This window comes from Eriocheir sinensis, chromosome 42, assembly GCF_024679095.1.
Source record: "Eriocheir sinensis breed Jianghai 21 chromosome 42, ASM2467909v1, whole genome shotgun sequence".
Classification (NCBI taxonomy): domain Eukaryota; kingdom Metazoa; phylum Arthropoda; class Malacostraca; order Decapoda; family Varunidae; genus Eriocheir; species Eriocheir sinensis.
This window is the reverse complement of record NC_066550.1, coordinates 3,900,952-3,928,780: the sequence shown is the minus strand read 5'-3', so window position 1 is coordinate 3,928,780 and position 27,829 is coordinate 3,900,952. Positions and strand designations below refer to the sequence as shown.

At 42.9% G+C, this 27,829-nt stretch overlaps 1 protein-coding gene across 1 annotated transcript in view; it reads right to left on the bottom strand.

Annotated features, from left to right (window-relative positions):
* Positions 1 to 1,172: 1,172 nt before the first annotated feature.
* Positions 1,173 to 27,829, bottom strand: part of LOC127010194 (glutamate receptor 3-like) — an 80,169-nt gene continuing 53,512 nt past the window's right edge. Inside the window, exons 8-10 of the mRNA XM_050884070.1 lie at positions 20,888 to 20,978; positions 1,577 to 1,697; positions 1,173 to 1,183 (exon numbers count right to left, since the gene is read on the bottom strand). Of these exons, the coding sequence (XP_050740027.1) occupies positions 1,173 to 1,183; positions 1,577 to 1,697; positions 20,888 to 20,978 (223 nt within the window). The remainder of the gene's footprint in view (positions 1,184 to 1,576; positions 1,698 to 20,887; positions 20,979 to 27,829) is intronic.

Sequence of the window (27,829 nt, the reverse complement as noted above, 5' to 3'; positions counted from 1 at the left end):
CACTTCATCAAACTGTTGCTTCACTGGGCTGTTTTTAGGGTAAGCGAAGGCATCAAGGTCCATCCTGACGGGGTTACGGCCTATGTGAAAGAGACACGGCTTTCCCACCTTCTCGTACTGGCCAGACCTTCCAATGGCTGAGCTCGTGTCTGAAAGTTATATATATATTATATATATATATTATATATATATTATATATATATATTATATATATATATTATATATATATATATTATATATATATATATTATATATATATATATTATATATATATATATTATATATATATTATATATATATATATATTATATATATATATATATATACTATATATATATAATATATATATATAATATATATATATATATATATATATATATATATTTAGTTAGTTAGTTATTTATTATAAATTTAAAAAAAAACTTTTCCCCTCAAATTGGCGTCGGGTTACAGTTGTGCTCGAGTGGCTAAGTAACATTTGTATTCCATTGGTTAATGTTCCAGCAGCTAAATTAGAAACGATGTGACAAGTCCTTGATGCAACGGGAAGAAGTCCGTTGGAGAGATTTTCTATGGTTTTAAGGATTTTTGTGAGAAAGGAGAGATGTGGTTCTACCGAAAATTAATACCGAAAAGTAATCATATCGTTGCTAAAGTGTTTATGCAGAAAAAAATGTTGAGAACGCCATGAATTCATAAATTTAGTATTCACCATAAGCAAAATGAAAAAAAGGTAAGGCTCCATTCCGATCAGCTATCATAAGATACATGACTCTCAGGAGAAGGAAAACTCGACTATCATTAGCGAATCTGTTCTATACATAAATATTCGAATTACGCAAGTAAAATTAAGCCAAATTTTCTTGCATAAGAAGAAAAGATGATTCATGTACTGCCCAGCGCTAGGCACATAGTTGGGTCTGTGATTCAGAAGCAAAAATCGTTCCATGTAAAACTTTGTTTGTCAGACAGAACAGGAGAGAACGGGAGCTGTAGCCAGCGATGAGGAGACGCGACCAATGCCCAGCATCTCTATTGCCACTCCCTTGTCTGATAGCACTGCAAGCTCTTTGATTGCTTGGCTCTGATGCTGGGATTTAACATAAATTGTGAGAATGTATCAACTTTCTTTTATCTTTCGGTATCCTGACGTTTATATATTTTCACATGTCTTACTCTTCCGCTAAAACACAAGTTTAATTGTAACCAAATGTCCCTAACCTCAATTCATATTACATTTCATTTAATCGTGCAAGTTTTTTGCGGCTTATCGTGATATTAGTATTTAAAAAGAAAAAGAAAACTGATGTTTGGTGGTATATGGTATAAAGTCACCCAATGATGTCTAAAATATAAATTGAAGTTTAACACATGAATATGCATTAAGTTAAACAGATAATACGATATTAGACACACTGATGAATATGCAGAAGCATAAATTAATACACAAATGTACATATTAGAAAAATGAATAAAATACTAATAAAAAAATGGCATTGATTCATAACAAAACAGATGCACGAAACAACACCTGGATGCACAAACAAACAACACCGAGACACACACCGCCACCCACCGATAAAGCCGTATGTACCGTCTGCTACCTTCTTCAGAAACTCCCACTGCGTCACCTCTTCACCACTAAACACGACCATCACCTTCCGCACCTGAGCCCCGAGCTGCCCCGAGTCCTCCGTCTGGCAAGGAAATAATGGTGGTTACAGTAGTCGTGGCCTCCAACATTTATGGAATAACATTTATGAAATAATCGCCGATTTGACACACAGTCTTTCCAGTGATATTCCATAATACTGTGGAGGCAATTATTACCAAAAGCATCAATTCGCCTTTTCAAGTCTCTCAACCATACAACAAGACAGGGAACACAATCGACCTGATGATTCATATCTGTTATTTTGCACAGGTATCGAGAACACCATATTCTCGTGCTGAGGGGGTCCATCACCCCAGGGGTGCAGCCAATCGATCGTAAGACTTCTTAATGAGAACCACCATTCTTGTGCCCTCTGCTACCAAGTATGTGAAATTTTCCAAGATCTCTTAATACGCTGTTTCATCCATTAAACGTTCAAACACCTTTACTTCGATCTTGACCCAAGCGACCTGAAATCTCAATGGCTCCGCTATCCCGTGCAGCGCCTTGAGAGCCACCACCAGTATCTCCAGCGACTCTGAGCATTACTGCATCATCGGCAAAAATGTGGTCGGACATTTGCATCGCCACATCGCCAGATGTGAGGTTCAAACTTGGCGGAGGGACTGTTTTTGTGTCACGAATGGCGGTAGTGGGCTAAAGAGTAGCCTATCCGATTTTTTTGTTTATATTTATAGATGATCCAAGAGACATCCTGAAGTTAAATCAAAGTATGTGCTTATCTTTGTATTCATTCATACACAGTGGTAATATTTCGATGGTTTCTGATTCCGAGTGAAATTTTAGTGTGATTATCTAGATAAAGTCACAAATTCGTGTCACTAGTAAATGTAAGTTATGCCTCCATGAAATATACACAAATAGAGAAATATAAAAGCTCACGAAGTCACAATAAGTAACATCACTTGATTTTTGCATTAAAAATATGTTTATTTATGGTAGCTCGTACCCGCAAAATGGCGTGCGCTGCTTCCTCGGCCCAAAGTTGTCGTATAAAATATGAACGTTTTCATATTATTGTTCTGTTGTTTATTCAATGTTCTGCTCAAGAAAAAGAATACTCATATTTAGTTAGTTTTTGGTTATAAGGATTCTTTTCGAAATGCAATTATAACATTACCGCCTACAAGCGGCTAGGGTTATGTTAGGTGTGCCTATTGATGCTGCTCGATTACTTTGATTCACAATACTGCCTAATACCCAGTTCATAAAAGGGTTAATCAGTGCGACGACTACTTTCTTACCAAAGGAAATAAATAGCTTCTGCAATGAGTAGAACAATTATTGTACATTACTTAGGTGAAGGTTTTAGAGGTCGGTCTACCTCAGATACTTCATTTATTTTCGTGGCCGATCGCGGTGCCTTGACTTTCCTAAAACTATCGTTTTGCCTTCACGATGCAAGAGGTACGGCAGTCTTCTTCTTCAACATACGGCTCCTGATGTCAGCCGGTGTAGCCGATCTTTTGGCCACCACCACTGAGAAATTCTTTTAACGAATGTCTCTGGTGGGCTCTTTTAGCCCATTCAGCCAGCATACTGACAAACATACATGAGAAAGTAGGTTTCACAAAGGCTTCCTCGAGACTGAGCCACATTGCAGCCTGTCAGGCGCCAGAGAAAGTAATACCCGATGAGCAACATTGTAAACAAAGCCTCAGCCATGGCGCGTACTACATCTACGCTTCGCATTAAGGCTAAGTGTGCAGCTGTGACGGCATTACCTGCCGTTATTCAACGAGTGCATAAGAAAAGACCAGTCTGAATTCGGTCATGGCTGAAGAGAAGGGAGACCCATGATGTATAGATCAATCCATCTAACTTTCTCCAGCGTAGACTTACATAAATGTGGATGGCTGTGGTCCCACAACTCGGGATGGTCCCCGACTCTCTAGATATTAAAGAGTACACAATACCGGAGGACCAATGAACTCTAGAACTAGGAGCGAAGGTGGTCATGGCGAGTGTTTACTTCAGCTCGGCGGTCTTGGTTAGGGATCCAGAAATAAAAATAAAAACAAACACTACTTTTCACAATATTATAAAATATTACAAACACCATCAAACCTAAAATGAGTATGTTAATAAGTTCTCTAGTATCATGGGTATGCGGATCGCATATTCACGAAAAGTAGCACAGATTTTCAGCCCCGCGCCGCGCTCCTCTCTGATTTGCCGGCTGGCTTTCAAACTCCGCCCACCTCCTCTGCCTCGCTGGCAGTGTCTCACACACACACACACACACACACACACACACACACTCTCACACACACACACACACACACACACACGCACGCACGCACGCTTGCTTGCTCGCTCGCTCGCTCGCTCCCTCCCTCCCTCCCTCCCTCCCTCACTCACTCACTCACTCACTCCTCTCTCCTCTCTCTCTTTTTTTTTAAATCAAGGGTATAGTACGAGGAGGAAGTGGGTTAGTGGTGAAGGTACAGGTGGGGAATAGGAAAGACAGTAGGAGCGTACAGTTGTATGGTGTAGGTTCGTTAGTTGTTCTGGTGTAGTTATTGTTTATCGGGCACCTTATTTGTATACCCCCGGCGTGCTGTGTGTGTGTGTGTGTGTTTGGTGTTTGTGTAGAGAGCTAAGCTATGGCGTCACTTGTGTGAAGTGATGTGTGGGCGGTTGTTCTCGAAGTGACTTCAAGCTGCGCGGAAACCAGGGATGGACCTGTTCGTGCTGCCGCCAAGCTCCTTGACGTGGGTGTAGTTCACGTCGTCTTGCTGGTCTAGTTTCTCCCATATCTTTCCGGCGGCCTCCGTAGCCTTTGTGCTGACTAGTTGTACTCGAGTCTGCGGTGTTGCGCTGCTGTGTTTTCCGTGTACAGGTATGTCTGTCCGGTGGCAAATCTCAGCGCTTTGTTCTGCATCCTCTGAAGATGTAACAAATTGTTGTGGTAAGCCATGTGTGTCTGGGTGGGTGAGTAGTCTAGTATAGGAAGTATCTTAGTCTTTACCAGATACAGTTTGAGCCGCTCTGTGAAGTGCCAGAATCTGTTTAGAGATGTGAGGGCTGTTTTAACTTTCATGGTTTTGTCGTTGACATGTTTAACGATCAGGCCGGTGGATGTCACTGTGTGGCCTAATATCTGGCATTGTTTTTAGTGGAGATGGTGTTGCCCTGTATTTGTATGTCATTTAATTTTTTTCCTGCCGAGTGCGACCACAGCGAACTTGTCTATGTTTGTTTTGATCTTCCATTTTTTTTTCAAATGTGTTGAGTCTGTTCGCCTCCCGCACGACCAGGGCGTCATGGTGGTCTAGGGTACCGTTGGAGGTCACTTTGTGTCGCGTCGTCAGCATAATATATATCCATACAGCTTCTGTTATCAGGCCGGGGCATGTCAGAGGTGTAGGTGATGAAGAGCGTTGGTGATAACACGCTGCCCTGTGGCACGCCGCTGTGCAGGGGGAACGGGGAGGATATTGCTGACTTAACTCGAATGGAAGCTGAGCGCTGATCAAGGAAGCTACATAACAGTTTCTCCGTTAGCTCTGGCAGTCCGAGTTGAAGTATTTTGTATTGCAGGCCCTGTAGCCAGACTTTATCAAACGCTTTGCTGATGTCGCCTTGGATAATAGTGCAGTTTAGTCCTTGTCCTTTAGTGAGTGCTACTTTTTCGCTGGCGATGGAGATAGCTGACGTAGCGCTCCTCCCTGCCCTGAGGCCAGGCTGGGACGGGTTATAAAGGTTATTTTCCTCCAGGTGACATCCGAGTCGTAGGTTGATTATTCTTTCGAAGATTTTTCCAGGGACTTCTAGGAGTGAGATTGGTCCGTAGTTCTTGGGATCCGTGGATGGTTTGCCTGGTTTAGGAATCATGGTGAGAGTGGCTACTTTGAATCGTTGAGGGAAGTAACCTGTTGTTGACATCGTATTATATATGGTGAGTAGGTACGCCAGCCCCCGGGGGGGTAACATACTGATTTGTTGTTTATCTATTTTGCTCTCTCCGGGCGACGTGTTTTTCGTTTTGTTTATAGTTGATCGGAGCTCGGCTGTGCCTATTTCCATAGTCAACAGATGGGTCTGTGTTAGGCGTTGCAGATCAATCGTATGGTGTGGCCTGGTTCTTGTTGGGTCCTGTTGGAGCCATGCCTTTACTTCCCGTTCATTGTCTTGGTCATAATGAGCGTTGTCTTCAGGTCTTATTGTGAACACTGACTTCCAGGTTTCTCTGAACTCTTGGGCAATACCCTCGTCATCCTGTATTTTGACTCCTCCCTTTTCTAGGTGTATGGGGCGGTGATGTGTGTTGCCCTGCAGGCGTTTTATTCCCTGCCAGAAGGCTTTTGGGTCCTTGTATTTCTCGGCGAGGCCTTTTATTGTGTTTTCCCAGTGCCTGTTGTATGCTGTTTTGCACGTATCTTGTAGCGTTCGTTGGAGAACTCTACTTTGTTGATAAAGATGATGCGTCCAGCCGTGCCGCCCGGCGTATCGGAGGATGTTGGTAAAACGTAGCCAGCATCCGTAATCTCTTGTTGCTGTGGTGGTATGACAGTGTTTTGTTCCTTGTGAGGGGTATTGCTTGTGCTTGGGCAGTTTTGACAGCGGTATACCAGGTGTTGACAGCGGTTTCAATGTCATCTGTGTTCTTTCCCTCTAGATGTAGGTCAGGTAGTTCTGAGTCTATAATGTTCTTATATTGCTCCCAATTAGCATTTTTTGTGTTCATCCGCTGTGGATAGGGTACGACATTGGGAGTGGTTAAGATGGTGAATAGTACTGGGAGGTGGCCGCTGTGGGTGTTATGGCATGTTTTCCCATTCGTTAGAATCACGTCAGGCGTGGTGAGGGCTGAGTGGCCTATAAACGTGGGGAAATTTGGACCTATGTGCTGGGCTCCGAAGGTGGTGATGACTTTCATAATGTTTCGTTCAGTTGTATTTGTGTTGGAATGGCCAAGGCTGGTGTGGCGTGCGTTTAAGTCGCCTAGTAAATACATGGGTTCAGGTATGCGTAGCAGTTTATAGAGGAAATACATGGGTTCAGGTATGCGTAGCAGTTTATAGAAGTCAGGAGACATGATGCAGCCCTCTCGTGGGGGGATGTAAGTAGTGGCAATAATAATGGGCCCGAGGGTAGTCATTTATTTAACAGAAAGGGTGTCGGAGTAGTGGAAGTCGTCATATATTTTGTGCTGGGTTCCTGTTTCGACTGCTATTGCCACTCCAGCGTGTTGTTCACCTGTTCTGTTCCGCTGATAACATGAATAACCCGGTATCTTTAGAGCCTGGGTGTTGGGGAGGCCATGGCTATTTATGAGGATTACATCTGGGTTCTCATGTGAACGTGTTTATTAGATTGATGCGTTTGGTGTGCCAATGGTGGACATTGTGCTGTAGTATTTTTAGTTGATTGGTAGGTTGTGTGAATGACTTGGTTGTGAATATTAGGGGCCAGTTTTTGTTGCTCCTTTTGCCTCGCTCCTCAGCCCGGAGCGAGTGCTTGCTCTGTTGGCACCTCTGTGTTGGTCCTGGTGTGGTACCTCTTCACGAGGTGATTCAGCGTTTGTTTGGGTTGGGGTGACAGGGTGGGCCGAGCCTGCCGCTGGGGGTGGGGGCGGACTGAATGGCCGTTGTTGATAGACTTGGGACTAGGGCCTGAAGGGTCTGAGCGAGTTCAGCCAAGGCTGTGTTTGCTGATTTCGTGTTAGCCGGTGATGGGAGGCCATTATCAATGCTCAGTGTCCTTATGACATCCTGGTATGTGCCTGGCGTTCTTTGCTCTTGAGATAGGGCAGTAGCTGTAATAGCTCCAACCTTCAATTGGTTTTCTAATGAGCCGGGTTGTAGGTAAGTCTGATTGTTGTTGGCTACATAAGAATACAATTGGTTAGGTTTCAGCTTGCTGGCATTTACCCTGGCACGTTTGACTTTTACAGCCTGTTTTCTTTTGGGGCATTTCATGGCCATGCAAGAGTGCTGGCCTGAGCACAGGACACATTTTTCTGCTCCCCTGCGTCGCATTCCTGTTCTGCTCCCCTGCGTCGCATTCCTGCCACGTGTGGTCTGTCTCTGCGCAGATGGAGCACACCTTGTAGTCTTGTGGCTTTGTGCACTCCTTTGTTGTGTGTCCTTCAATCTGGTAGCATCTGAAGCACACGGTGAGTGGAATAAACTGTTCCAGCTGGGCTGGCGTAAGGCTGAGATTTAGGACCTTCAGTCCCTGCTTGCATGCCGTGGCAGCCATGTCTTGTGTTCTGAACATGACTTTATACGTGTGGCCTTTCGGGAAGCGAATGACCTCCGTGACGGATGCCCAGCCCTGTATGCGTTCAATATCTTGTTTGATATGAAGCACATCATGGTCAGCCAAGCCCTGTACATTCTTGATGATAATGCACTTGCGGCATTTGACCTCTGGGGGGGTGTATAGGGTGAAGCCCGCGTGGCCGAGGACTTTGGCTGTTGTGTCCAGATATATGTGGTCAAATGACTTGTCATCTGCCTCGTACAAGGAGTAGCCCCCATAGCTCTCCTTTATGTCTGCCACCAAGATGTTCTGGTTGGCTAGGCATTCAAGGAGTTTTCTCTCTGTGGCTGTTTTTTTCTGCTCCATCATTGAGTTTATATTTCACCTTCACCCTGTGGAGGGTGGCCATGGTGGGGCGTGATGAGCCTAACTAGGCATAGGTAGCCTCCTACACAGTCCTAAGCCGGCGAGAAACAGGGCCGGATATAGTGTGCCCCCAATACGGTGAGTGAAGGTTTTGAAGACCACAAGGGCTGTTCACCTCACGGGTAGACAACAATAACACATTAGTAACCAGCTCACAACACAAAGCACAAATACTCAACACAGTTCCAATCGGTGTACACACAAGAACACAACCTGACACCAAACATGCCACAGCCCTTCCCCGATACCCCCTCAACATTACGACTAACGGAATACAGAAATTACTGGAAGGACTTGACAACTAAATCCACTGGCCCCGACAACATTCCCGCCTTCATCCCTGAAACCTTTGCCCCCATCCTTGCCCCCATCCTTCAGGCCATATTCACCTAAGCCCTATCATCCACCTCATTACCCTCTGACTGGCTTTTGGCAAACATTAATCCATTGTTTAAGACAGGTGACCGGACTGACCCAGGCAATTATCGTTCCATCTCACTAACATCGATTCCATGTAAAACTTTCGAACACATAATACACAAACACATAATGAATCGCCTTGACACAAACAACATCCTTACTGACTCACAACACGGTTTTCGACCCAAACGCTCATGTGAATCGCAACTCATTACTACATATGACGACATTACGAGGCTACTTGACCGACGTGACATCAAACAAGTTGACGCTATTATTTTAGATTTTGCCAAAGCCTTCGACAAAGTTCCACACAAAAGACTGACATTGAAATTGAAATACTACGGTATTTCAGGACCTTTTCTACACTGGATCACTGCATTTCTTACTAACCGGACTCAACGTGTTCTTCTTGACGGATCTTCATCTGACACTGTCCCTGTTTCTTCAGGTGTCCCACAAGGCACCGTTCTAGGCCCCCTTCTTTTCCTCCTGTACATTAACGATTTTCCACTGTTAACGCCTAACTCTTCCACTAGACTATTTGCCGACGATAGTTTACTGTTTAGAGCAGTAAAGACTACTGACGACTGCAGACTACTACAAAACGACTTGGACGCCCTCGAGCGGTGGGAACGCACCTGGCAGATGCACTTCCGACCAGACAAATGCAAACTTTTAAGATTCACCAGAGCGCACAACCCCCTCCATCACACCTACACTCTCCACAATTCAAATTTAGAATCAATTCACACACACAAGTACCTTGGCATCCATCTTTCAACTAACTTGAAATTCAACACCCACATAGACCATATCAGTGCCACAGCCAACAGAACACTGGGGTTCCTGAGGAGGAATTTACATAACTGCACACCTGACATTAAACACACAGCTCATGACACACTTGTGAGACCAACACTGGAATACTGCTCCACGGTGTGGGATCCTTACACACACAGAAACATTGATAGGATAGAACAAATCAACACCAAGGCGGCAAGGTTCATTACAAACAATTACACTCGAACGCCTGGAATCACAACACGGATCAAACAACAGATAAACATGGACCCTCTTCACATACGCAGACAAGCACACAGACTTACGCTTATGTACAAGATCACAAACACTCACATTGACATTGACCCACAAACATACCTACACAAGGCAAACAGTCAACGTACTCGTAACACACACATCCATAAATACCAAACATATCACACTAACACTGACGCATACAAGCACTCATACTTTCCACGCACCATACGCAACTGGAACAGCCTGCCTCAACAGATTTTAGACTGCGGTACAATAGACTCATTCAGAAAACAAATACACACTCACTTGTCACCACAACACACCAACACTAACAATTACACCTGATTCACTTCCCTCCCCTGCAGGCACGTGCAGAGGGGGGGTGCTAGGGGTGCCCAAGCACCTGCCCCTTTTGCTCCTGTTTTAAAAGTGCCCTTTTCAGAGAAATGTAATACAGGCCTGTGCCCCGCCCATTCGATGTCTCGCAGGATTGACACGACTTCATTACATATTTCGCTTAATTTACTATTGCCTCAACTTATAATTAGTTCCATACATGTCTTCATTATCAGCTTAATTAATTGTCCCATTCAGAGCTGAATATAGTCCCCTCCCAATCATAATTATATTAAACATAGTCAACACCAGGCCGTCCGGACGACAAGCAGCCAGCAGGGAGGCCTCGACGGCCATCTTGTCCTTACTCTCTCCCAGAGTCTATGTGCACTAGATCAGTGAAATAAGTGTTATAAGCCCCTATTTGAGTGTTAATTAGTAATTACTGAGACTCTCCCTGTCTCCCTCGCCGTCCGCACATCAGGTCCTGGGCCGCCTCACCGGCTCTGCGCCACACACACACACACACACACACACACATGCCTTGCCCGTATCACATAGACACTTACGGCTTCCTCAACACGGTTCCCCGATGTTTTCCTTCTTGTAATAAGCCTTCAGAGGTCTCGCTTGTGTTTCCCCCTATCGTTATCTTTGTTCTCTCTCAGTTCTCTCTCCTATCATCTTTCCCTCTTCTCTTCCTCCTTATCTGTCTAGAATTGCAGTTACCAGTTTAAGAGCTTCATGGTTTTGCCAGATGTCCACAGCGTAGTGGAAAATAAAATGGGGCCAACTTTAAATCTCTTAATCTATGAATACTTTTCTTCATAATTATGATCACTTTATTTTTCTCATTCTTTTAATGTATGTTGATCATTATATATGTATATACTATTTCAACGGCTCATCCCTCCCTCCATCCCTTCCTACCCCCGCCTCCCTTTCTCCCTCCCCTCCTCCCTCCCTCCCTCCATCCCTTCCTTCCTCCCTCTCTCCATCCCTTCCTTCCTCCCTCCCTTCCCCTCCCCCTCCCTCCTCCCTCCTTCCTTCCTCCCACCATCCCTTCCTACCCCCCCTCCCATTCCCCTCCCACCACCCTCCCCCCTCCTTTCCTCCTCCTTTCCTCCCTCCATCCCTTCCTACCCTCCTCCCTGTCCCCTCCCCAGTCCCCTCCCCTTCCCTCCTCCCTCCCCCTCCCTTCTCCCTCCCAACCACATGCCTGAACTGGTAAAACTAGCAGGGAATATTAATGTTTATGAATAATTATTAAGAAATGATGAAAAGTTTCGGAGATTTTAACAAAGGTTAAAGAGAGAGCTGAAACTATGGCCATCGACCTTCCCTCTGTGATTTCTGGACAAGGCAGAAGAAGAAAAATGCCTGAAAGATACAAGTATAGTGCTACATCTGCTACGGAGGACCATCAATACCAAACCTTGGATGACTACTACCGCGTGAGAGTATTTTATGTGTTTTTAGACACAATATCACAGGAGCTAAAAAGAAGATTTAAAGGTGGGGACAACACAACATGGGGTATCCTAAATGCCTTCCATTGCATGACAGTTCAAGATAACTGGAAAGAACCTGTGAATGAAAAAGCATTCAAGTCATTGCAAAAATTATGCCAGTTTTATGAGCTGGAAGAAGTAGACAAGCTACGGTTGGAATTGAAGATATTCTATTCCTCATTTCCATGCCTGCCACAGAACACTGCAGCTACACTGCTGAATTTGATAAAGGAAAACAATGCCCAGGAGATATTTCCACTTATGCTTGAACTCTTAACAATTTATGCCACTCTACCCGTCACAACTGCAACAGTGGAAAGGACCTTTTCTAAACTCAAGCTGGTGAAGACAAAGCTGCGCAGCCTGTGCAGTGAGGAGAGGTTATCTGATCTCTTGTTGCTAGCAATTGAAAAGGATATACAAATCAACAACAGTGAGGTTATGACCATATTCAAAGAAATGGCACACAGAAGGGTTCTCTTGTAAATATAAAATGATAAGATCTGGTTAATAGCATACTGTATTAATCATACGGATTGATTTTCTTGCAGGCATTTTATGTATAAGTAATATATGATTTTTTTTCTTTAAATAGATTCCCTAGTCTTCTACTGATAATCAGTACAGTAGACTTTATGTTCATATAAAATATTAGCCTGCTGGTACCTATGACAGTTTAAACAAATTTGAAAGGGTATTGAGCAGATATATGTTTTATTCTCCTTCATTACTATATTTTTGCCCTTTTTTTCACTTGAGCACCTGCCCTGAAAAAGTTCTCTGCACGTCCCTGCACACCCGGCTCCACCGTCCCCCCAACAGCCAACACAAATGCGTGTTATGCACCTGAATAGGTGCCCTGCGCATTATAAATTAAGATCAAGATATGGATGACCAGCCCCCTTTTCCAGGCAGGAGGAATGATACCAGAGTGCCGTACGGCAGTCAAGACTTATGCAACCTACGGATCTTGGCCTCACCTCCAGCTTTGAGCAGCTCTCTGTAATGATGTTACAAAAACAGCTGCTTTTCTACCCCTCATCCGTACCACAGTCTCTGACTGTCAAAAGAACCATTCATTATTCGTAACCCAGCAGTTAGGAGCTGCACGCGGAGAGGTCCGCCATGAAAAATTGCTCAAAGTACTCAGGCCAACGAGCCTTCTGCCCATCCATGTCGTCTCAGGCCAACGAGCCTTCTGCCCATCCATGTCGTGACACCAGCAGCAATGTATAGTGCTAGCTTGAGAGGGAGGCTCGGAACGGAGCTTCCACAGAGCGCGGCAGGTAGGCAGTATTTCACCCACGTGTATTTACACTGCTAGCAGGATAGTGGGGATGGTGCGCAAAAATCGCGAAAATATATGGATTTTTGCGTGTTGAGATTATTACTGGTAAAATGATCACCCACCATTCGGCAACACTAAGTTTCATGGCTATGTCTAGTCTAAGTTCACTTTTTTGCTTATTATGTTACCTATGTCAAAAAGGTTAGGGACAGGTCTATCTGGATGAGGAATGCAGCGCCCTCAACCTCCCCAGAGTTGTCTTTCCTCCCCTTTCTCTTTCTCTGTCCATGCTTCTTTCTTTGGGTAACTGGGATTAATCACCCAGGGTCCTGCGTCCCTGCCCTATGGCGAGCAGTCCTGATCTGGGCTGGTTGGGGAGGGCTTGCAACCCTCCCCAACAAAAAACCACCTACGCCAAAAACAAATTAAAAAGTAGAGGTCGTGGTCGGGGCGTGAGCCTCGACCCCGATCCGGTCTTGCTGGAGGAAGAGTCCCTTGATAGTCCCTTGATAGAGAGTGTCCCGACAACCTAAGATTTGGACGCCATTATTGGCCCTGTTTTCGCCGCGCTTTTTAAACGCTAGCACACGCTCTCTTTTGTATTTGTTTCACAGCCATACGGGTCGTCCAATGAAACTGAGCACATTTGTGTCAGACCTGCACACCTTCCTCTAACAACCAGTAGGGAGCCAGCAGCCAACGATCTCTGGGAAAATAAATAAAAGACAGTTTGTGTCTACATCCATAAGTATCGCCAACCCACCATTACGCCCTTATACTCTACCATAATTTGGTCACCAGCAGTTGTGATGTGCCGTAAGAAGGTGACAGGAGATTATTATTAGCCTTACGATCAGCCACTGTCTCAGTATAGGCACTCAGTAACCCATGTACCCTGTGATATAGGCGCGTCAAGGCGGGGTGCTGACGACCTTGAGAGGCGGCAGCGCTCAGAGGATACTGAGAGACTTCACACAAGTCTGGGTGCTTCTCTTTGAGTGTTGCTGCTGTGATGGATGGATTTAACAATACTTATCGCTGTAAAACATTATCGGCAGCAGTCGGGGAAGTCTTTCTATGTCCTGCATATCCCTTCATCGCTAGCTGACCCTTGCCTGCAGGGAGGGACGCTGCCTCCTGAACGTCATGAGCCTTGATATACTTGTCATGGGCCACGTGACTGACACTACCCAAGCTCCATCATTGCAAAGGTACTTTGCTTCCTTTCCATCACCTGCTTGCAGTAAACTTTAGTATATGGAGAGAAAATTAGTGTAAACTAATTATCTGGGGGTAGAGGGAGCCCTGATTCCATTACTCGCCATGCTGCTCTCTTTGTGTTAACAATTTAACACACACACACACACACACACACACACACACACACACACACACACACGGCCCGGTAGCTCAGTGGATAGAGCGTCTGCCTCACAACCAGAAGGACCGGGGTTCGATTCCCCGGCCGGGTGAAGATAAGTTGGGTTTATCTTCTTTCACGTGTAGCCCCTGGTCACCTAGCAGTGAGTAGGTACGCGACATCAGGCAAGGTGTTGTGACCTCATTGTCGCGGTGTGTTGTGTGCAAGTGGTCCAGTCCTACCCAAAGATCGGTACTATGAACTCTGTGCTCTTCCGTAGGGGAACGGCTGGCTGTCTCGAGAGAGACCCGCAGCAAACCAAGAGGTAAATTACACACACACACACACACACACACACACACACACACACACACACACACACACACACTATTGCTGCAATAAATGTTCTGTGCGATTCCAAGGTATTGTGAAGATAAGTCATCAATGTTTATAATCCAATAACATTTAATTTAATTTAAATACTTATTGTTGATTGAAAAAAATACAGTAAAATACTAAGGCCATATAAACGTGTTGCATGAGGGTCAAAATAGCTTGGTTTAGAGAATACTGTAGGAAAATGCACATATCTTCAACATATTATAATGGGAGTTTCTAGCTGAAGACCCTTCACATGAGCAAATAGTAACCAAACTTATCACCGCTGAATAAGTAATATTTCTCCGCATTTTATAATCTCATAAACGAGTAATAATAATGGAAACGGTTACCAGAGTGATGATTAGCAAATACAATCTAAACAAATAATGTGTTAACTTTTAGAGTGAGTTGGGTGTGATTCTAGTTTTACCAGGACAGGTAGGCTCACCAAAAGCTAGCTTCTGTTCATTAAACTCTTGTAACACGTCCAGTCTATTAGACTGTGGCCTTGATGAGTGTGAAATATCCATTGTAAGTCTGTAATAACAGCTAGAGCCCTGTGGGAGAGATCGCATCCAATAATTTTGGCCATAAGGGCGACAGCTTCCCTCATCAACTTCGATGGCTGGACCTGATCGATGTGAACGATTGTTTCGGTCCTTGTAGCTGTGCCTCTCTCACAATGATTTCCATAGACAGTACAAAAGGAGGGCGGTTACGACAGCAAGACACACACAATGGCAGTGTGTGTGTCTTGCTGTCATAACCGATGGTTTCCTCCCAAGACGACTGACTGTTAGCACACCTCTGTCTTATCAGCGGCCTTGCAGTTAAATTATACACTTTGTAGCCCCTCTGTGGCATGTTGCTACAGCCGAAGGCTAGGCAGCAAGGCATTGTTACATTAAAAAGCAGCCGAATCCGCTTCCAAAATAGGTAAAATTATGTTTTTATTACCTCAGTTCAAAGTCGGTGCGGTGTTCGAAAGGCCAAAAATGGCGCCCAGCAGCCTGATGCGGTGTGCGTCCATCTCGGCCCATTGCCAATTCGGACCATTCACGATTACCGACTCGGCCGGTGAACCAACTCGGACCATTTTTTAATACCAACTCGGACCATCAGCTCGATTCTTTTGAAATAAGTCATGCTCACATTCCTGAAAATTTCCTGCGGTATGAAATCTCTGTTGGTGGCCGACGGCATCTAATATTTGCTACAGAAGGACAACGATCCCTGTTAAGCAAGGCAAACCATTGGTACGAAGATGCAACTTTTAAAGTAGTCCGCCGCCCCATTACTCAACTTTGTAGTATTCATACATTCGTACAAAGTGACAAGAACTTAAAACAAGTGTCACTGCTGTTTGTACTAATGTCTGGGAAAAAACGTAGAGATTACAAAAAGGTGTTTGCAAAAACTAAAGATCTTTTAGGTGGGGAATTGAAAATAAAGGTAACTACTATTGATTTTGAGGCAAGCATTTGGAATGCGATTCCCAAAATCCTGCCAGATGTTATAATTCGAGGATGCAGCTTTCATTGGGGGCAGGCAGTGTGGCGGTAAAATTCAAGAAATAGGCCTACAAGTACCTTACACAAATGATGTTGAAACTCATAAATATCTCAGGAAAGTCCCTGCAGAGCATATTGAAGAACTCTTAAGATTTTACAGGAAAGCAAACGACTCTCACGTCCTCATAAGTCTTGTAGACTTTATAAAAAAAACACCTGGATCCATTCTGACATTTGGCCTCCCAGAGCGTGGTGCGTATTTGGTAGAAGTATCCGTACAAATAACGATTTGGAAGGTTGGCATAATAGGCTAAATAGGAAGGCGCGCAAAGGACAACTCAGCTTTTACTTACTCATAAAATTACCTAGTGACGAGGCCAAACTAGTAACTTTGCAAGTGCGTCTCCTCTCAGATGGGAAGGTATGGCGTATGTGTTATACATATCTCTATTCTATTTTTATTACTTTTGGTTTTAGCAACTGAATGCAGCTTACTGTACCGTGTAAATAGGCATTGTGCACTTGAAGAGATTAGATTAAATTTCATTAACTACTGTAATTTCTAGCAAGTGTTTCGTTGTGTTGAATACGTAATGGGCGAGTTGGTATGTAATGGTCCGACTTGGTCATGGGCCGAGTTGGCAATGGGCCGAGTTGGCAATGGGCCGAGTTGACCGGTATTCCCTTATGCACAGGGCCGCCTATGTCGGGACTCTCTATAAAGGGACTCTAGCGGGGGGACCCGACCGCGCGGCAGGCTTCCACGATGCATCCGCCCCTGCTTGTTGTTTGTTATGTACTTACAAACGGATAATATCTTACACATATAACATTATATTATAATACTACAGATACACATTGCAAACGTCAACGTGGAGGCATAGGACTTGTGGATGCTCATATGGGTGAACCATCCATGGCTCAACACCGCGATGCTGGAACACTTGGTGTTGCATATGCAACTCTTCTCATTTTGGTATTTATGAGTAAACACAACTTACCATTCAGGTAAAGTAATTGTTGATTTACTACGTGCTGCGTGTAAAAGTAATATAAATCATGAAACACCGTAACATATCTATAATTGCAAATTTATTTTTATATATAAAGTCAAAAGAATATGCCAGCATGGTTCATATTGTATAATTTTTGTTGCTACATAGTTCTCAAGAAAAATGCATGTAATGTCCTAAAACCATAACTACTTTTATACTATTTCCTCTCCTTATTTTAGTTTCTGTGAAGACATCATGGAACTTAACAAGATGATGTTTCCGAATTCCCAAGTAGCGGCCCACTTGGCATTAAAAAGGACTCAGTGTGTAGCAAGCCACCGCTGAAAACGGTCGCGTGCTCTTCCCCGGTGACGCATAAAATGGTGTGGCAGCACACTCATAATTCGTCATTAACTCGGTAGCAGCGATGGGCCAAATTTGTGGCTTTACCGTGTACCAGCGATGGGCCAAATTTCTGCCATGATATAAACCTCATATAATAGATGATGCATAAACTGATCACATATGCGTTGATATGTTATGAAATGGTTTGCGTGAGTGATGATTCTTTCGCATTATTTTACTTAGAGGGGCCTTTACCCTAACCTAACTTAACCTAACCTAAGAAACATGACCCCCGCAGCTACCGGGTTAATGTTTTCATCGTTGCCCTGTCCTGTGCGCCCTGTTGTCCCGTGGCGTCCTCATTGTTTATCTTAATCGTTAAATGTTAATCTTCAGTTGTTTGTCCACGTCCTGCTACAGATCTCACACACATATTGTACTCCACATACACCAACACCCCAATGTCATTTACACTACACAACATTCACATAAATGCATATACACAGAACGATGTCTTTTTTGTTTCGTCTATCCCAATGACTATGTAAATTTTGTAATAAAATAACCTTGACGGGAAGTTTTTTCCTTTACCCGTGGACCAACTAGCAGTAGAACACTCGCTTACCAACACCAAGTGCACCACCTAAGCCAATGTCTTCGGGAACTACGTAGCAGGGAAATTTAGTGAGAAGTTGCAAAGCAACAAATTTAGCATCATAATCGATGAAACAACGGACTGTTCCACCAATACAGTATGTGCCATCATAGTAAAATTTCATGACACTGTGGAACGTAAGATAACAACTGCATTGCTAGATTTAATAAATTTATATGACAATCATGGGTCCGCATCGGAAAAAGCTTTATTTATATTCCAGTCATTTTTCCCGGTGATATAAATTCTGAATGATCTCATCCATTTCCTACTTCTCTCATTGCTTTCACTTTCACACTCTTGGCGTGCCAGGTGCTTTAGGGCTCCTGGACAGGCTGTTTAGTGTCTGCACTCACCCCCCCCCCCCCCTCTCTCTCTCTCTCTCTCTCTCTCTCTCTCTCTCTCTCTCTCTCTCTCTCTCTCTCTCTCTCTCTCTCTCTCTCTCTCTCTCTCTCTCTCTCTCTCTCTCTCTCTCTCTAACTTATTCGTCACATATAATAATAATAATAATAATAATAATAATAATAATAATAATAATAATAATAATAATATATATTAATAATAATAATAATAATAATAATAATAATAATAATAATAATAATAATAATAATAATATAATATATTAATAATAATAATAATAATAATAATAATAATAATAATAATAATAATAATAATGTAATGTGTATATTATAATGTACATGTGTATGTATGACTGTACGTGTGGCGACACCCGGTCGGTGTCGCACAACAGGATGTCTAACAACACGTCGTGCTTTTGGCCGTGGGAAGCCAGATGAATCACACTAGATCAGCAATGATGACTCTATCAACAGTCATCAACCGGAAGCCCCAATTCTTCCGGACGAACTACAAGCAAATAAAACAGGCGAACAACGCAGAGAAGAGGAGAGAAGACGGGTGACGGGCGAAGCGGTGTACCAATGCCCCGCGCCCTGCAGCGGTGTGGCTGTCTCTGATTTCGTGCGTCTCGCTCACGTAAACTGTAAACCTTATGTAGTACAACTGTTAATATAGTTAAAATACATTTGGTATTTGTATCAACCTGAGAGAGAGAACTAAAGAGAACTAAAGTGAACTAAAGTGATCTTATAACGGCTACCGCTCGGCCACACTCTAATCAAAGGTTATTGTGTTATCTCACCTAATACAATCAACTTGTGAAAGAGGTTAACGTATACCGACCTCACGAGATAACAGTTCGCGCCTTTAACTAAAAAACAAAACACAACAAAAAAAGGCTAACAAAAATAATAAATAATAATAATATAATATATTAATAATAATAATAATAATATAATATAATAATAATAATAATTGATAATAATTAATAATAATAATAATAATATAATAATAGTAATACCTGTCCCTTTATTCTGCACTAATCATACTCGGTGTATCCCTAACCCAAATTCTCATTTGAAATCTTCATATCTCTTGTTAAATGAACTTCTTCAGGGTTAGGTGTTCTCTATCGTCTTCACCAGAGTATTCCCCTCTCCAAGACACTATTGATATACAAGGACCTTGTCCTCCCTCGTACGGAGTATCCATCTTATGTGTGTGGGGTTTATACGCACGCGCGCGCACTCGCCTTTTTTTTAAGAGTTAAAAGCTTTTTGTACCATCAGTTCCCCTCCTCCTACAGATCTTTCTCTTAAATTCCGGCACAATGTTGTCTCTCATTGTGTCTTATATTGGTATTTCAATGCTAATGACTACTGAACTTTCTAACTACATGCCAACACACCTCCTGAAGCCTCACTGCGCACAATTTCTTACCTAAGCTCATTCCTATGTTATCCAAATCCCTTATACAAGAATTAGCCAACATCCTTATTTCATCCTTTTCGCTGGTAAACCCTAGAATAGCTTTGCTCTAACTGTATTTCCTCCTGCCTACTACTCGAATACTTTCAAATGGAAATATCAGAGACACATCTTACCGAATCTGACTGTCATTCCTCTATTTGGAGCAACAATGCCAACGTGCGTTTTGGTATCGTCTCTTTTTCCCTTGAGCTGCCACCTTTTCAGTAAAAAAGGAAAAACATCAAATACATGTATATCATTAATGACAGGATCCGACAAGAGGTAAGGCAGTACTCAACCCACACGTATGTATGCTGTGAGACAGCAATGTTTTGACGGAGGTAAACAGCACTTCATCCACGCGTGTGTGAACAATGAATGGATTCGACGTGTGAAAATGTAAAGTTGGGAGCATACGCTACAGCAGCGCGTGGCGGCGGTGCTCATCTCCTTCCTGTTGGCCCCTGGAGCCTGTGGTGGGAGATAACCCTCAACCCGACACAGGGCCATTGTAACACCCGGGTTATTACAGTTTATCATCCCCAGGTTTCCCCAGGTACCCATTTATCGACCACCTCGAGAGGGAGGATGAACAACAGCTGAGTGGGCTGCACGCCGACTGCCATGGACGGGATTCGAACCCAGACCCGCAGATTCTTAGTCAGGAACGCTAAACACTGCACCGTGGGGGCGCTTGATTTGACGGGGAGTAGGTAATATTTCAGCCATTTGTATATAAGCAGTGACAGGGACTCACTGGACAGTGAAAGAGGTTCAGAATGTTAATAGGATGACAATGAATGACGGAACATTGTAAGGCTGGAGGATCCGAGTGGTGGAAGGGTGGCAGTAGATTGGCAGAGTGACCAAACGTTAGAAAGTAAGATGGACATGAACACCCACCAGAAAGAAATTGTAAGGGCTGCTCAACATTCTTATGGCGGGCACAAGGTTGCGTTCAAGCAGCTCCTCCAAAGAGTTGATCGGTGAAGACCTGAAGAGCAAATAAGAACGGGAGTTAAACACGAGTATGGCCCATTTTCAAACTAGAGAAAGAACACGAGGGCAAACATTAAAAATTGGGAATAAAACCCATATAACTACTGTTCCTCAAAAGGAATATAGTGGTAAAGAATTTTAAGATTATTATTCAAAAACTATTTGAGAGGTGTCTTGATTCTTCCATCTTGAAAGAGTTAAAAGTCATAGGAAAGAGAAAATACAGGCGAAGGAGTCTTCCAGAGTTTGTAGTAAGGAGGGATATGCCCTTAACCCACCAGAGATGAATTCTTTGAGAGTTTGAGTGAAACATTTATCCATAGAAACAGATGTGTGACACCTTCTGAACCATCAGAATTAGGGAGAGGTGGAAAAGATGTAGTAAAAGTGCAGTGGATATTTTTAACCAGGTGCCAATCGTCTCCTTAAAAAATAGAGTTGGCAAGATTGATTTTTTTTTTTTTTTTTTGTTGAGAGTTTTTGGGGAGTCAAAGAATAGCTTTGACACGATTCCGAACATAAATAAATATAACATGATTAGCAAGAGTTTGAATACTCATGTACCTTTTGTAAACTACCTCTCTATCTTGATAGCACGAAAACAAGTGTGATTGAACCAGGGATTTTTGGCATGCGGTGGCCGAGTGGTCAGCGTGCGGACATAGCCGGGGACAGGTTTAAGTCCCACCGCCGAGTGGCGGAAGATTACCCACATGCTATCCAGGTCTTCAAGCAACCCTAACTTCAGTGACTTCGGTCAAGATTGATTGATTGATTGGCCCTTTAAGTACATTACAAGAATAACCTTTACAACAAAATACAATTAAAGTATAATAAGCCCTTGCCAGTGGAGCTATTGCTCTCTGATAGTTTATATGCTCTTTACGTTGTACAGTCGTAACTGTAGCAATTTACAGCATTCATTTCTACTTTCTAGGTCATTCACGCACACATACACAAATATATAAATATATACATGCACATCTATCCTTACACAACAAATACGCATCTATATACTGTACACACACTGACATATACACATGTATTACATTAAGTGAAATTGCTTTATCAAGTAAAAATAATGATAATAATAATAATAATAATAATACAGTAAGCAGTAATAGACATTGTAAACATAATAATAATAGTAATAGTAACTTGTAAATTACAATACGTAAATTACAAATACTATTAATAATGAAAGTTGGAAAGTTTCGTTTAGTCGGCGCAACATCTGTGGTCATATGCCGGAGAGAGACAGAAGGGGAAGGAATTATAGGAGAAGGGAACAGATCCCAGGAGACGGGACACAACTCCCGATTAATACCTGGTATCCATTCACTGCTGGGTGGACAGGGCGTAGGTTATCGGAAAAGCCGCCCAAATTTTTCCACTCCGCCCGGGAATCGAACCCGGGCTCTCTCGGTTGTGAGCCGACTGTGCTAACCACTGATTAATAATGAAAATAGCAATAAGTGACAGTAATAATTGATGACAACAATGGTAACATTACCAGTAAATATCAATAACAATGATAATACTAATAATTAAAACAATAATTGTTGGTAATTCCATTAGCAATATTTTGAAAAATCATTAAACAAATTGAAATAGCCATTACAAGCAGATTTTGATACAACACGTACGGACACAAACTACTGCCAAGAAGCAAAATAAATAGGTACATAAATAAATAATAATCTATATTACTCAGCATCACAGCTTCCGAATGATATTTCCTTTTTTGTTAAAAAGGAATAGGTTTATTTTTTTTATCTCTTCGGAGAGTTGGCTCCATAATTTAGATTCTCTAAAAATAACACTTTGCTGAGAATGGGATGTTCTGCGCAATGAAATTTTGACTTCATTCACTCGTCGTGTTTGAGTGTTGTGAGTGGTGTATTGAAAACCTGTCTGTTTGATATGTATTTAGTGATTTATATACAAATATAAGAGTTTGATTTGAGATAACGTCACATAGTTAACGTCACATATTTTCAGAAGTTTCATTCCATGGAAAAAAGGATTTGCATGATCATACCTGTTACAATATGACATAACTTTTTTTTTTTTTTTTTTTGAGTAAGGAACAATTTTTCAATATAGGTTTTCTCTGCTCCACCCAAGACTGTAGAACAATATAACGTGTGGATAAACTAGGAATAAGTAAATTTGTCTTAAGGAATCTGTCAACAATTTCTAATCTTATATAATACCCAAGTTATTTTAGAAATTTTACTGATTACATCTACAATGTGTGACTTCCATATTAGTCTGTTATCTATTGTTATTCCTAAAAGTCTTACTGTTTGAACTTCTTGTAATGTAAGATCATTTATCTTGACATTTATGTGTTGAGAGCCAAATTGGACGATAATGAATCAGCTGTTGATGCTGTTTCAGTAAGCGCGATGAAAGACAGTGTATCTGATCCATGTGGGAACTAACGACGTTCAGTCAACTCGATCTCAGGACCTGCTGTCAAAATACCGTCAAGTCATCCGGAAATATAAGACAAAGTCCCCTCACATCATCGTCTCTGGGATCTACCGAGAGTCAATACGTTCGCCGGATTTAACAGCAAAGCGAACGGCGTCAACACTAGTCTAAAAAACTTCAATTAGCGCCCAGACCTGTTTCGCGATGATGGCCTCCACCTGAACAAGGTTGGATCGGCGCGGCTTGGAAGGCTCCTGAACGAGGCAGTTGACAGCTTTTCAAAAAGCTATTAAAAAAAACTGCAGGCGAAGGCGGGGCAAAGGCAGACCTTGATCAACCAACCCGTTGCGTCGGTGCGACTTAAAAGAAACTGTGTAATCAAAGACGCCCCCGACAAGCGAACTGACAACTCGTCGCAGCCAAAAAACAGGAGTCATATTTCTGTTTTGTATACAAATGCACGTAGTTTATTACCCAAAAAGGACGAAATTGGGGCGTATATTGAAACAGAAAAACCAGATGTGGTAGCCATCACAGAGACTTGGTCCAACTCTGCACATCTGATATCAGAATTGTCATTCCGTGGGTACAAAAGCCTCCGCAAAAATAGAAAGCACAAGAAAGGAGGAGGAGTAATTTGCTACGTAAAAAGTACGCTCCCTGCCATAAAAAGAATTACATAGAATTACATAGAAAATCAGACCACACAGACCCCATGGTCCAGACTTGGTGGTCTGTCCTAAAACCTAAGTGATTTTACATTAATCAGAAGGCTCCAAAACGTTGCATTTCTACTCTAGTTGATATTAAGTTGAAGGAAGTGACGGTCGAGCTTATTTTTAAAGGAGTCAATCGTGTTACACTGGACCACTGATGGTGGAAGCTTATTCCATTCTCGCACTACAACGTTGGTGAAGAAAAATTTGGTGCAGTCTGAATTTACTTGTCTACATCTGAGTTTTACGCCATTGTTCATCGTGCGCAAAGTGTCATCGATCATAAACAATGTTGATCTGTCTACATTCGTGAAACCATTAAGTATTTTAAAACATTCGATCAGTTTTCCTCGGAGGCGACGTTTCTCAAGAGAGAACATGTTAAGGGTGGAAAGCCTTTCTTCGTAGGATTTGTTGCGCAAGGAAGGATCATTTTCGTTGCCCGAAGCAGAACACCTTCTAATTTAGCAATATCCTTTGCATGGCGGGGAGACCAAAACTGTACCGCATATTCTAAGTGGGTCTGACTAAACTATTGTAGAGCGGGAGTATTACATCTTTATTCTTGAATAAACAGGACGCAGAAAAATACGATTCCGTCTATATGGAAATAACCGCAAACAATAAGAAACTAACACTTGCAACTGTATACATGCCCCCACAACAACAGGCAGCCGACGACATTGCCGTATAGATGGTATGCATTGGCGTCACTAAGCCCCGCCCCGAACACGTGGGCCGGACCCTCTGGCAGTGTCGAGAGGTAAACAAACCCAATATCTTTGGCCGTGGGCGCTCTGCATACCCACACATTACCCTCATTTACGATGGCAGGAGAAGCTGTTGGTGATGCTTCATTATCATTATGACTCTGCTAGGTGGCGATCTTCCAGACTTGCGCCACAGTGATATATATCAGTATTTGATAAACTTCAAAAGTACTAGATATAATCACAAGACTTTAAGAGCCTATAGAAGTCTGGAAGCCTACAACCTACAACTGTAGCGTACTAGGTGCAGGAACTAGTGTACTAAATGTAGGATTGATAGCGTACTAAGTGTAGGAACTAGCGTACTAAGTGTAGGAACTAGCATACTAAGTGTAGAAACTAGCGTACTAAGTGTAGAAACTCGCGTACTAAGTGTAGAAACTCGCGTACTAAGTGTAGAAACTCGCGTACTAAGTGTAGAAACTCGCGTACTAAGTGTTGAAACTCGCAACCCATTACACGGGTATAGTTTGGACTCCACAGCGATAGATATAGCAGTGTGTGAAAGGAATTTGGGAGTGTTAGTGAATTCTGACCTAAAACTAAGGAAACAATGTATTAGTGCGAGGAATAGGGCTGACAGGGTATTAGGTTTAACAGGACGGTATCCAACAAAAGTGCAGAGGTCATCCTCAGACTCTATTTAGCGTTAGTTAGGCCACACTTAAATTATGCTGTCCAGTGTTGGTGCCCACACTACAGAATGGACATCAACTTGCTAGAATCAGTTCAGAGGAGGATGACCAAGATGATTCAGGGACTGAGGAACCTCCCATATCAAGATAGGCTGCCTAAAACATCTCAACGTACATTCACTAAAGCAAGACGAAGAGTGCGGGGAGATCTGATAGAAGTATTCAAATGAGTCAAGGATTACAACAAAGGCGATATAAGTAGAGTAGGCTACTGAGAATTAGCCAGCAGGATAGAACACGCAGTAATGGATTTCAATTAGAAAAGTATCGATTTAGGAGGGAAATAGGCAAGCATTGCAAGGTTTAGCAATAGGGTGGTGGGGGAATGAAATAGACTCAGCAATCACATAGTGAGTGCAGGGACGATAGCTTGTTTTAATAGTTGACTGGATAGCTACATGGACGAGGATGACAGGTGGTAGTGGGGGGGGGGGGGAATCTGGAGCTGACCTGTGTAGGCCATTAGGCCTCTTGCAGTCTCCCTATGTTCTTAAGTATTTTGTTGCTGGATGGGTCAGTGAGCTACTCATCACAGACATCAATCAAGGGAATGCTTTCACGGTGTGCATCATCATAGCTAAGGTAAGATATATGTAGTGTGGTTGTTTAATGTAGTATATATCTATATCAGTGGTTCTTAAAACTCTTTGATACTGTTACCCCCACAGAGTTATATACCTCTGTGGTGACCCCAGGCAGTGTTATGATAAATCACCTTGTTGTAGGTACAACTTCAATAATTATGACATATTAGTATACCTACCTCTGTAGCCTATTAGATTTTTATTTTATCGGTTGGTCGGGCATTTATCCACAGTTCTCTGCGATTTATGGCTGCTTCAAGCTCACTTTTCTTCGATGTGGACTTTCTAGAAAATCTAGAATGAGACATTGTCTCTACCTTCCTTATTTGAACAGCCAAATGCACAACACCGCTTAACCATCGTTGCGGCGTTCGCGGTTGCCACGGCCAGCCAGTGGTTTGTTATTGTTTACATGGGATCGTGACGTCACGTGCACACCATCTATACGAAGAGACTCTCTCAACACAAAGAAAGGAAGCAATAATAATTGGGGACTTTAATTGCCCTAACATTGACTAGGGACTGATGACTAGGTCAAGAGGGTAGCAGGCTCAGAGGTGGTGGAAGATTCGTTCCTCACTCAAGCTGTAACTCAACCGACAAGAGAAAACAGTCTACTGGATCTGGTATTAGTAAGCGACCCCGACCTCATCCGCGACTGTGAAGTTGGTGAGAAAATTGCGATCACCACTTAATCCGTTTTAATGTCAAGATAAGTCACAAGCTCGTAGATAATCCGTCAGTGATACCAAACTACAAAAAAGCAAACTTCAAATTAGCCCGTGAGCTGCTTCCCCCTGCGACCTGGGACCAATTTAACCTCACCGACAATACAAACAACAACGCGTGGAACGCCTTCAAAGATATGCTTTTGGGGGTAGAGAAGGCTACAGTGCCTACAAAATCCAGGCGTGTAAATGGTGCCGTAGATCCACCATGGATGACCAGAGAAATAAAAAAGGTCAGTAAACTTAAAAAAAGGAATTATAACCTAATGAAAGAGAATGACACGGCCGAGGCCCGTACTCAGTACCACAACAGCCTCAGAGCTTGTCGCACCCTTATTCGGAGTAGTAAACGCAACTATGAAAAACAAATAGCGCGCGACATCAAAACCAACTCAAAAAAATTCTTAACATACATCATATCGAAAAAGAATGTAAAATTCAATATTGGTCCCCTGACAGACGAGACTGGATCTGTAACTCGGGATATTAAACAGATGGCCAGAATCCTAAACAGTAACTTCGCATCCATATTCACAGTCGAGGACATATAAACCATTCCCGAGAGCCCTGACCCGCCGAGGAGGTTCACGCCCCTGGAAATTGACTCAATATGCGACCAAGAAGTGAAAAAGTACTTGGACAAACTCGACACGAACAAGTCAACGGGACCCGACAACTTGTCCCCGAAGTTATTATAAGAGCTTAAACAGAAAATACTTGAGCCACTCACTAACATATTCAACCGGTCAGTACAAATGAATAAGGTCCCAGAACAGTGGCGGATCCAGGGGGGAGGGCGGCCGCCCCCCCCCTTAGGACCTAAATTGCGCCCTTTCAAAGATTCACTGAGATCTGGGGGGTATCATTTCTGTGAACACTGCTACTAGCCTACTAATTATAATGATAATAATAAC